We start from the raw sequence: 12,234 nt of genomic DNA on the forward strand, positions 1-12,234 counted from the left end.
TCTCTCCTCCTTCCTCCCTCTGTCCGTGTCTCTCTCTCTCTCAGATTTAAGCACTCGCAACTCCACCCAGGGATATCTTCTACTTTCAGTCTGCAAGTGCATGGGGAAAATTATGTGTGATGTGGCGTGTGTGTGTGTACTTCCTTTGTCACCCGCTATAAAAAAACAAACTAAAGCATCCTTCTGTGTCAAGCACTCGCCTGCAGTCCTTTGTTGTTGGGTACTCAGGATTCTAGTTCTCACTGTTACCATCACGCATCTGTGTGTGCTAAGTCGCCTCGGTCGTGTCTGACTGTGCAACCCCGTGGACTGTAGCCAGGCTCCTCTGTCCTTGGGATTCTCCAGGCAAGAATCTTGGAGTGGGTTGCCATGCCCAGTGAAATTGCTTTCCTTCTCGAATCCCCCCAAGGAAGTCCTCGACTCCCTCCATTTATCCCAGACTTTGATGGGAACGCCTTCAGCTGCTCACTGCTCACAGTTCACTCTCACCTCCTGGTTTGAAATAGGTGTTTATGATGATGTTAAATATCTAAACTTTATTTCAAGTTTACTGAGTATTTTTGACAGAAATTAATGTTGAGCTTTTTTCCAATATCTTATGTTGGTTTTCAGGAGGATGACATGCCCTCCCTCCCCCTCCACCTTTGGCAGCTCATGATTTTATTTATTTTAACCTCTGGTGTTTAACTGTTGAAAAAAATAAGCCCTGTTTGTTAAAAGGGCTGACCCTGATGGTCTGATTGGAATCTGCTGCTGTTCTGCTGAGTGCATCTCTGTCTGACCGACAGCAATCTGGTTTGGTGTCTGGATTGCACAGATTCATTAAAGGGTTGGTAAATGCCCTGTTTCTGGAGGCGGGGTGTGTTTAACAGGATGAGAAATTTCTGTCTGCTCCCAGGAAGTTCCAAGTCTTTACCTAGAAAATTACAAGGGTGCCTCACTTCTCTGAAAGGAAATATGAGCATTTTTCACCTTTTCCTCAGTTTTGTACAGATCTTATTTTTTGCTGAATCTAAGCTTTTTATTTTTTAGTTTCCTTAGAATATAATTTATTGAGTTAGAGAAATTGAGAGGAGATAAAAATGGTCATTTAAATAAATCTGTTGCATTTCCTTCCTCTTTTCTAGTTTCATTTTTTTTGTGTGTGTGTTTTATTAGATTGGCCAAAACTGTATTTTACGATTTTTCGTTAGATGTGTCTCTTGAATTTATCATTTGATTGTTTATATGTTCTCTCAGTGAATAAGATATTAACTTTTATTACCTTCAGTGTGTTTTGTTGATTTCTTTTTCTCATTTCTGAAGTTAAATTCTTCATTTCTATTTATTCATTGCTGCTTAACGGTAAAGACCACGCTATTCTTTTAATTGGCCTGTTACTGCCTTTCTATCAGGGTCTCTTGCACTTTGGTTTGTTGTAATGGTTTCTTTCTTTTTTCCCCAGGAGAAAATTGAAACTGTGGTTTTTATTTTCTTTTTGATCAAAGAGTACTTTTAGAGAACTTTTCTCAGTTCATAATTGATGCTGTTGTTTGTCCATTTGCTACCGAGAAGACTTTAGTTGAAGAGTTGAGAGAGATCATGGCTTTATAATTCCTGTATCATGCATTTCAAGGCTTCCTTTTTGACCAGTATCACTTTCTAAAAACGTCTGTAGGCTGCCGCATAGGATGGCCGATAGCTGTAGTGCTGTCAGCTGTGTTAGTTCAGATCCTGTGTAGCAGGAGCCCTGGAGCCCAGTGCTACCTGGGGTTACGGGGATGATGTGTGTCCAGGGATGCGAAGGTCTGTGCAGGCCCTGGTGAATGGGAGGCACTGTCCGGTCCGGGGGACAGTGTCCTTAAAGAGGCACTGTTCTCTCTTAGGCAGCATGAGTCTGTGCCCGAGGGGGCACAGATGTTAGTGTCCCTAAAGTTCAGGACGTGGGTCTGCCCTGGGTCTCCTCCAGTTAGCAGCGCGTCACCAAACAAAGCCGTGTCTTTCCATCTGCTTGCTCTGACGAGGACCAGCAGGGCTCATGTGCCTCAGATTCTCACTGCATTTCTAGCACATGCTACGTGCGAAGTCATTTCAGTCGTGTCCAACTCTTCGTGACCCTGTGGACTATAGCCAGGCTCCTCTGTCCATGGAATTCTTCCCCTCTGTCCATTCTCTGTCATGGGGGCAAGAGTACTGGAGTGGGATGCCATCTCCTCCTCCAGGGGATCTTCCCGACCCAGGGGTTGAATCTGTGCCTCTTGTGTCTCCTGCATTGGCAGGCGGGTTATTTACCACTAACACTACTTGGCCAAAACCAAGCCGTGTCCTTCCCGTCCACGTGCTCTGATGCCCAGCAGGGCTGCTGTGCCTCAGGTTCTCGCTGCACTTCTAGCCTGTGATGGGGTTTTACTCCTAAAGGTTTGTGGGGGAATGGCACTGTGTGGGGGACCACACACAGGAGCTCTCAGGCCCAGTGAAAGCCCAGCCAGCACCCCTGGTCGGTGCTCTTGCTCCATGTCTCTCTGGCTCGTCCTGAGTGTAGACGAGCTGGCAGCGGGGAGCAGCAGGCGTGGGGTCGAGGGGGCACGGCCCTTCCTGACCCTCAGTGTGTTTTCTTGATGCCCCCTCCCTGCCTCGTGTTGTGGTTGTCACGTCTCCCTCCAGGTGGCGTCCCCTCCTCCTGTCCGACCTTCGCTGCTGCCACACTTCATTTCCTTCTCACCCACAGTGTTGGGTTTTCTTTTCTGGTGTCAGTTTGTGTGCTAATTGAAGAATTTGCCCCTCTTGCTTCGGCTTCTGTCTTTATACTGGTGTGTACCCACGCTGCTTGTCTCTTCTGTCAAGGCTCTGTGGCCTCTCAGGGGACAGGCCTGCCCGGACCCCACAGGGCCGCCGCTGTCCGAGGACCGCTCTGGCTCTCTGTCAGCCTCTCTCAGGACCCTGCTCCTTCTCCGTTCTCTGTAGTGTGAGCCACGTGCTGCACAGCTTCCCATCCTTCCCCGGTCCCACCAAAGAGGCACTCTGGTGATTTCTCGTGTTCTTGTCTCTCAGGACTTGGTCCTTGTTTGTTTATGTCCCCCTTGCCCTTGCCCCTTGGTTTCTGTTACCTTTTCACCCTCAGCCTTCACAAGACTGTGTTTTCCTAACTGATGAGACCACAGCAGATTCTGTCCTACAGCTTACTCCTGTTCTTTGCCAGCTTGCCAGAAGTCAGTAGTATCTTTTCTCTTCCTGGTACTCAATCCGTGTATGGTTCCCACCAGTAACACCCCACCGTGAACACACACACAGGCACACTCATTGTCTTCTCATGCTCTCTTGGCTTTCCTATAAAGGGCAAGAATCTTATCCAGCTTCAGTATTTATTCCCCTAAACCAGGCTGTTGAGTTCTTCCCTCTCTCTGTACTTAAATCTAACCGTTTCGAGCTAGAGGGCTGGTGGCTTTCTTCCAGTCTGAGGGTGGTGGCCCAGGGCCGGCTGGACCTCGGCTGACCCAAGGAAGCCTGTAGCACTTTAGCCTTGACTTTGAAGGTGCTCCACCCAGGACAACACTGCAGGCCCGTTGGTGCTGCCTACTGCCCTGCCAGGGAGCAAAGCTGCTGTTTTTGGGCGAGGCCCTTAATGCTGCCACCAGTTTCCTGAGATAACTGCTGGGCTGAGCCTCATATTCCCCTTTGCAGAGCAGCAGACCCTCTGCAGACCTGGTCTGCTCCTGTTTCTCACTCACAGGACAGGGCTGCCTCCATCACCCACCATCAGGGAGCAGACGCGGGCTTTCCACATGGAAATGAGCTAGGAGGTCTCACCTTCTCTTGGGCCTTTGATGTGTTTTCTCTTTGGATATTTGAGATGTGGTGTGGAGGCAGATTCTTTCATTCTGTCCGTCAAATCCTGGTCCTTTCTCATGCTCAGATCTTAAAGGAATATATATATATTTGTTGTTTAGTGTCTCAGTCATGTCTGACTCTTTTGTGACCCCGTAGACTATAGCCCACCAGGCTCCTTGTTCATGGGATTCCCAGGCAAGAATACCTGAGTGGGTTGCCATTTCCTTCTCCAGGGGATCCTCCCGACCCAGGGATTGAACCCACATCTCCTGCATCGGCAGGAGGATTCTTTACCACTGAGCCACCACGGAAGCCCCTTATTCCTCTACGCAGACTCCTGTCCTTCCTCATACTGTTTTAAACACATAATTATTATGTGTACATTAGCCATTAGAGTCCATTATTTCATTTGCAACTAGAATTCCTTAAAAACATCTTTAAGAACTTGGTCCTACAGGTTGTTGTTTTAAACTTCATTTCGATCTGTTTATTTATTTTTTTGTAGAGTAGCTATTTCTGATCTTGCTTATTTTCCTGTGTCCGTCTGTCCCACCTGACGGATGACTGATAATTCAGGGAGTCCTTGGTGCTGCTGAGGGCAGAAGGCCAAGGTGGTGGGTGAAGCCCAGTTTACAGCCATTCCCCTTACCCCCAGTTGTGGTTCCATCGTTTCCGTGACCCCAGGATCAACCACAGTCTGAAAATACCTACAGTGCAATGAGATACTTAGGGAGACCACCAGCTCCACGTAACTTTTATTACAGTGTGTTATCATTGTTCTGTTTTATTCCTAGTTGTTAATCTCTTACTGTGCTGTATTTATCGGAGAAGGCAATGGCAAGCCACTCCAGTACTCTTGCCTAGAAAATCCCATGGATGGAGGAGCCTGGTAGGCTGCAGTCCGTGGGGTCGCTGGGGGTCGGACGCGACTGAGCGACTTCGCTTTCACTTTTTACTTTCACAAATTGGAGAAGGAAATGGCAACCCAATCCAGTGTTCTTGCCTGGAGAATCCCACGGACGGGGGAGCCTGGTGGGCTTCCGTCTATGGGGTCACACAGAGTCGGACACGACTGAGGTGACTTAGCAGCAGCAGCAGCAGTGCTGTATTTATAAGTTAAATTTTATCAGAGGTTTGTGTGGGCAGGGAAAAAATAGTGTGTGTGTGTGTGTGTGTGTATATATATAGGGTGTAGAACTGTTCCCAGTCTCAGGCATCCACCGGTGTCTTGGAACGTGTCCCCCACAGATAAGGGGGGACTACTGTAGTTTGTTGCCAAGGTTGAGCCCATCTACATGGGGAAAGTGGCATTAGTAGTGGTAGTGGTAGCCATTGCAGTCATGATCAGTCAGTGAATCAGCGTAAATATGTTACCTTGAAGGGAAAAGCATCTCCAGATTTATTACCTTCTGGTAAGTAAATATCGTGATTAATCTTTTTATTGCAGGACTGTGTAGCTTTCTCTTGCTCCTCTTTTTGAAGGAAGCAAAAGGTGTTTAGGTGAGCGATCCAGAGCTTTGAGGATTGTGTTAAGCACAGTGAACCCTGGTTTTATAAGGCACTGCAGAACACCCGCGTGAGATATGGATGACATGACCTCTGTTTTTCAGTGACCTACTTCGGGAGCTGAAAGGGGGAAAGGGAAATTCCCGAGCTCGGGGGCTTGGGGGGAAATGTGTCATCTGGTGTTAACCTTTCATGCATTCCTCAGAATCATCGACAGGCATCTTGTCCCAAGGATCTGGTTTTTCGGTTTAATTACAAATGTTAATGAATAAATAAACGCTCATAAGCTGCTTATAAATTGTAGGGATTTTGGAAAGCAAGAGGCTGGACCTCGTGAAGGAGAAGACCATCAACCAGACCATCGGAAACGTCGTGTACTATGCCGCAGACTTGCCCATCTGGTGGCAGGTCCCGCAATATGTGCTGATCGGCGTCAGTGAGATATTCGCCAGCATCGCAGGTGAGGTTTCCTTCTGTCAGGGGCATCTGTGTCCGGTCACCTCACTGCGTGATTAAGGCCGTGCTGTTTCCTCCCTTGTTAGGCTGTGTCGAGACAGAACCAAACAGTGCTTGGTGGGTGTTGGTGGGCAGGTGTGGTTTAGAATGAATCGGTGAGGAAAGGGTGATGTTATAGCTGAGGCTCCCCTTTCTTGGTGTAAAAGTAGGATTCCCAAAACATCAACATGAAAATCACCTGCTGTAGAGCGTCCACAGGAGACAGGAAAGGAGGAGGAACCCCATTTTGGAGGGTGGGGGGTTCGGCTTCCTGGCCTGGCACTGGCTCCCCAGCCCTGCAGTCCTGCTGCAGTGGCCAGGCCTCAGGGTCCCTCACTGCCTGGCTCGCAATGTCTGCCTTTAGATGTGTAAGGGAGAAACCTCATTTATAAAACATGTTCTCACAGGCCCCTCTTCCCTATTGATGAGATCCTGTCAGGGCGTGTGGACAAGTGGATTCTGTGCAGGCCTGCTTCCCGCTGCCGGGAGTGAGGGAAGGAGGAAATGAGTGATAAGCAGAGCCGGCGGGCTGTGGGCAGCGGTTTCCCCTCGCATCCCCTCCCCCGTGCTCACGTGGAATTGGCTCATGAACTTGGGAGGGAATAAATCAAAGGGGCGGCCCTTCCTTTAGAGCCCAGCGCGCATCTCCGTGTCTAGTTATCACGGCAAGGACTGGGTTATAGATGCGCCTGCCAAAGCTGTTCTCAAACTCACCTTGCCTTTCAGGTAGAACTCCTGAGTGGACTTCCCCATTTTAGTGTCAGTGGCTTATTTGCAAACTCACATCAGTTAAGAGTGTGGGAAATTTGGCTTCTTCAACTTCTTTCCATCAGCACCAGGAAATTCCAAGAGCTGGCGAGTCAAATGCTGCCCTCTGATGTGAGGGTGGGGGAGACCACCACCTCCTGGGGTTTCCAGGGGCTGTGGTGGGAGACGAGCAGCCAGCCGGGGGCTGTCTCAGAGCATGGAGGGGCCATGCCCAGAGTCCCAGGTCCTCGAGGGCAGCAGTGCGGAGGCAGTGCTGTGTCCTCTCCAAAAAACACTGTTCATTCCGCACCCCACCCAGGCCTGGAATTTGCGTACTCGGCTGCCCCCAAGTCCATGCAGAGCGCCATCATGGGCTTGTTCTTCTTCTTCTCTGGCGTTGGGTCCTTTGTGGGCTCAGGACTGTTGGCGTTGGTGTCCCTGAAGGCCATCGGGTGGATGAGCAGCCACACGGACTTTGGTAAGGATCCCCCCACCCTGCCCACCCCATCAACAGTGACCAGCATCCAGAGTCCCAGCCCTTGGGTCACGTGGGGCACCTGGGACCGATGCGATCAGTATCTCTGGGCTGGGCCAGGAGCCCCCACCCTGCTCCCCAAGCTGCGTCAGACCACCCACCTCACCCGGTTTACCCATGTCACACACGATCTCCTGGAGACTGCTGTACCTCTCCTGCCCAGGTCAGCCTTGGCCACACCCGCCACCAGCGGCTGAGTGGCCTGTTTGTTCCCACATCTGTGATGGGCAGACTGCCTTCTTTCTCTACCGTCAGGTCCAGCACTGTCTTTATTTTATTAGGAGGCAAATAAAATCTGTATCAGAAATTTCCCTTCATTTATCTTAGTTTTGTATTTTCTTTCCCTGACAGTACCTTTTAATTTCTTGTGATTAAAGAAAAAACAGTAAGTTGCCTTTTTGAAAACAAATGTGACTCATGATCAATCATGATAGAGTTTTGCAGCCACTGCCAGTAGGTGGCATCTTGAGCAAAACCTGGCGAGAGATGAGAGCTGTGCTGTCTGCAGGTTGGTGTCGCCGTAAACGGAGCCAGAGACGGAGGCGTCTTTCTGCCTCATGTCTCACCAGTGAAACCACCGTTGCTTTTGCTTGCTTTTCCTTGTGTAGTCGTGTGGTATTTGCTGTCCCCTGGTACTTTTAGATTGTAAATCCCCTTGGAAACCTGAGGAAAGCCTAGAGACTGTTCTCCAGAAACGGCAGAATTCCAAAAGCCCTCCCATGATTCAGTTAGAATTCCTGTCCTGAGGTGAGGGTTTGGGCCCGAGAAGCCCTGATGTAACAGAAACCGGAGCCCCCAGCACCCCCTGGGCACCGTGGGTGATGTGGTCCAGCTGTCAGCACCGGGGCTATGGGGGTGGGCAGGCCCAGCCTGGTTGTGGTGAGGAGGGGCTGCCCCCCTCCCGGAGGGTAAGGTCCGGTTACACGGGGGTTCTGAGGGTTCTCCTGGGTTCTTGGTGTCACAGAACAGACCTCCTTCAAAGACTTGTTACAGAGAGCCAACCTCTGTAGTTCTTCAGATGTCGATGCTGTTTCTTAGTTTTTGCTTCATTTTAAAATGTATCATAAAGGATTGATTGGCTTTGGTCACCCTTGTTGCTTTCCAGTGGTTTGATCCCCCCCACTCCTAATTTAATAACTTGCAGTTTGCCTGTCATCCATCCTTTCCTTCTGGCAGGTGATTTTAATACTTGTAGCCGTGAGGGTCACCTCCAGCATTGATGTGCACAGCACACAGGCACCGGTGCTGGACCTGGGTCCTGTGTGCTGATGTTATTTCCACGAGAGGGAGGCACCAGGTCGTGTGTCCTGGATCGGCCGCCCTGTCTGGGAGCACAGGTGGTCTCCCCTGTTTCCCTGTAGTGCAGAGAGCTTGCGCCCCTTCTTCCTGGAGCCCCGGGTGCTAGGTGGGATGACGGTGACGTAGGAGGACGTGGCAGGGCTCCCTCTCGGTTAGGGGCAGGGGCTGTTGGAGACAGTGATTGGGGGACAGGATGGGACCGGGGACCCCCCACTCCCACCCCCAAGCTGTGCCAGATTCTTCTGGAGGAGGAGCAGCAGGCCAGCTTTTCTGCACCCCCTGCTCTGCCCTCAGCAGCCCTGCTTCATCAGGGCTCGGGTGGCGGTGGGAGCTGGCTTGGTACTTCCCCACTGACGTGTGGATCACTTCCCGTCGGGCCCCTGGGCTGTGGTCTGAGTCTTTCGTCACCATGTCCTTCTCTCCCAATCCTCGGCCTGGCCTGCTTGTCCTCGTATTTAGATTGGGAACTACATCTGTGCTGGGAGGGGCGCTGGTCTTGAAGTGCGCGGCTCAGTGTGCTCTTCACCCCGACCCAAGTGCAGGACGGTTGGCAGCCTCCCTCCTGTCCTTGCTGAGTTGAGCCCCCAGGCCCCGGCAGGGTGGACGGCTGTGATGTCAGCCCGCTGAGTCCTGTCGCCTCCCAGTCCTCTGCCGCGGCCGTCGCCCTTCACTCAGTGCTGAGTTCTCCGAGTTGTCCCCAGGAACTGGTTCTTTTGTTATTTCTGTGGAGTATCTGTTGTACGAATAAGTCACAGTTCATTTATCTGCTGTGCTGTGCATGGGTGTTGCGGGCGTCCCCAGTTGGAGGCTGTCATGAATAGAGCAGCTGGGAATGTTTTTGTGCATGTGTTTGGTGACACGTGAGCTTGTTCCTTGGGGCCCAGGAGTCTGTCTTATCAAAGAACACCCAGAGTTTACCACCTTCATATGCAGTTACCTTCTGTCTGATAAGAGGCCCAAGAAGGCAAAGGCTGATTGTGATAGCTTTTAGGTGGTGGGCCCAGTTCTGAACACCCTTCCTAACCCGGGCTGAGACTCACCCTGACAGGGAAAACACTGTGTGCAGGCCGCTTGGCCTGCAGGCTTTCAGCTTTGCTAGTTTTAATCGCCTGTGTCATTGGGGAGATGAATGTTTCAGGGTTGGCACTTTGCACCACCCAGCAGTGCCATGGTGGGCGCAGGTACACCAGGCTCCAGGAGCGGGGGTCTCTGTCCAGGGCGGAGCCCCTCAGGCAGTGAGGACCAAACCACGGCTTTTAAGTATCTGTTGAATAAATAGCACTGTCTAGTAGAAATTCTAGGTGTTACTGGCTTTCTTCCCAAAGCAGTAAACATAGGAAATCATTGTCTTCTACAACCTGAGAGTTCTTTAAAAACGTGTGAGTGATTATTATGCAAACACATGTATTATATCTATTCGTTCATTCTGTTTAATGAAAGCATTGTTGAACGTCTAATTTTAATGAGTGTATGTTCAGATAGAAAAAGGAAGTTCCAGAATACCCCAGCCTGACGGAGACAGTCAGAGGGAAGGAAATCTGGCATCTAAGTAAACAAAGGGGAAATGCTTGTGAAGCCCCTCGGAGAGAACTGCGGCTTTCCTTCCGAGACGCCGGGTTCCTCTGGACACGTTGCTGATGGATGTGTCTCCCCGCCCCTCTGCTTGACAGTGTGTCGGGCCCTTTTCAGTCGGTGACAAGCAGTGTAAGTGGTAGGCCGCCTGTGGGGACCGCCGTCGTCAGGGAGCTGGGGTGACGTGGTCCCTCAACCACAGCCCTGCGTCTCCGTGCCAAGGGGCCGTGGTGGCTGGTGCTGTGACTCCTCGGTTCTCCATGGAGAGACAGCTGGTGTGCAGACCTGGCACCCCAGACCTCCGTGAAGACTGGGGCTCCTGACGGGTACTGCTGAGGAGGTGGCCTTACGCCCCGGGTGCTGTAACAGGCCCTGGGTGCTTCTCACGGCAGCTCTGTTCCCTGCCTGGGGGCCGGGTGGGGGGCTGGCTGGTGGGGGACTGGCCACCGTGTTTTCACATCTTACAAATGAGGAAACTGGACCCAGAGACTGCGACACTGGGTTTGAGCCTGGTTGGTTGAGCTCTGAGGTCCATGACCTTAACCTCCACCTCCTCAGGGTTTATCAGGAGTTGAAATGGAACCTTGTACATAGGATGCCTGTGTGGTGCTCAGGCATTCAGTATGTCAGCTCTTTGGCAACCTGAAGTTTTTAAGGAGAAATTTAAAAAGCAGACTTATGTCTCCCCGTCGCGTGTGGCTTGTGTGTTCAGCCACCTGCCCTGGCCTGTGAAGGGTACATTGGAGTGTGTCTAATGTCAGGTGACAACACAGGAGTGCAGGAATCCAGGACTCCTGTGAGACATGATGTCCAGGCTGTGTCCTGGCCTGCTGTGTGATCTTGATAAATGTACAGACTCTGGACCCACGATACCAAGACCCTCCACTTCCAGAGCTGACTTGGGGACAGTCAGGCTCCTTGTCAGTGGAGCAAGAGGCTGCTGACAGGGCCCCAGCCTGGAGCTGGTATTGACATACAGCCAACTTCATGGTAGCTCTGGGAGCAAGGCACTTGTGTACTTCGAATTAGGGATAGGATTCTTTTTTTTAATGACCACAGTAAAAGTGACCCTGACCTTGGTAGGAACCAAGTTAAAGAAATAAAGTCTTGTAAACTGTCTCTCTAAACTCTGTTTCTTTTTTTTTCCTTCTCTCCAGGCAATATCAACGGCTGCTATTTGAACTATTACTTTTTCCTTCTGGCGGCCATTCAAGGAGCCACCCTCCTGCTTTTCCTTATTGTTTCCGTGAAATACGACCGTCAGCGGTTGAGAGCGAACGGCACGCCCATCAGCAGGAGGACCTGACGCTCCCGCAGCCCTGTCGGGTCTGTTGGACGGACAGATCCAGGGGAAGGGGCTGCGGGGGCTCGGAGAGTGGATGGCTGACTTTCCTGAGACTTGGCATGACGCCGGGATTAGTCTCTTCTGTTACCTGGTGACCTAGGTAAGTGCCTTCCTGTGGTTCATCTCCTGCCGCCGGGGCCTTCCTGGAACAGATGCACAGGCTGCCGCTGGCTCTTCGCCGCCAAAGGCCCGGGCTCACCCTGCAGCTGGTCTCCTCTGGCAGACACCCGCAGACGCTGACACCGAGTCTCCGGAGACGACACCCATGCGGGTTGGCATCCCAGTATTTTAAACAAGTATCTCATCTCCTTCCCCTAAAACCTGCGCTCACCTTCTTCTTGATGAATAGACACCTGTTTCCATTGAGGAACAGGAGGATTTGTGAAGAAACGAAAGGGTGGTCAAGTGCCGCAAAGGTTTTATAGAGAAGTCCTGCTCATGGTTTCTCTCCTAAGCCACAAATCTTGCCAATGCCAAGTTACGGTACAGGCCAGTGGTAAATACATTTTATCTGCTGCTTCAAATAGTGCTAATTTTTTAAACCATTGAGATTGCTTTCCTGTTGTTTCCTTAAAAACATGATGTTGTACTAAGAACTATTTAAGACCATGTGTTCATCTCAACCTGTGAGGCAGCCTGAGGTGTGTTTTAAAACCTCGCCTAGTCAGTGCTCGTGTACGATTTCACTGTGGTGCCACTGAGACTGAAGACCCGCTTCTGAGCGGGGAAGGACCCTCTGCTGAACAGCACTGGTGATGGGGGACGGTTGGCAGTGTTCAGTGTGAGCCTGAGCTGTAGACAGTCTGGGCGGTGGCGGGGGAGTGTTACATGCTGGGGGTTTCTCGTTTTGTCTAATAAACTGTTCTTCATTTGTTGCTGTGCTTTTGGTATAACTTTATTATAAAAAACACCTTGATTTTGAGACCCA

At 50.9% G+C, this 12,234-nt stretch overlaps 1 protein-coding gene across 2 annotated transcripts in view; it reads left to right on the plus strand.

The window, feature by feature from the left end:
- The window catches only part of SLC15A4 (solute carrier family 15 member 4), a 30,247-nt gene extending 18,013 nt beyond the window's left edge, over positions 1–12,234 (plus strand). The window contains exons 6-8 of one of the 2 annotated variants that reach the window (XM_055404665.2): positions 5,618–5,773; positions 6,875–7,033; positions 11,119–12,234. In XM_055404665.2, coding sequence (XP_055260640.1) covers positions 5,618–5,773; positions 6,875–7,033; positions 11,119–11,267 — 464 coding nt within the window. In that variant the 3' untranslated portion in view covers positions 11,268–12,234. The remainder of the gene's footprint in view (positions 1–5,617; positions 5,774–6,874; positions 7,034–11,118) is intronic. The other variant, XM_088828098.1, reaches the window with a different exon arrangement.

Source organism: Moschus berezovskii, chromosome 19 (genome assembly GCF_049115385.1).
Source record: "Moschus berezovskii isolate FMDL1 chromosome 19, NW_MosBer_1.0, whole genome shotgun sequence".
Classification (NCBI taxonomy): Eukaryota; Metazoa; Chordata; class Mammalia; order Artiodactyla; family Moschidae; genus Moschus; species Moschus berezovskii.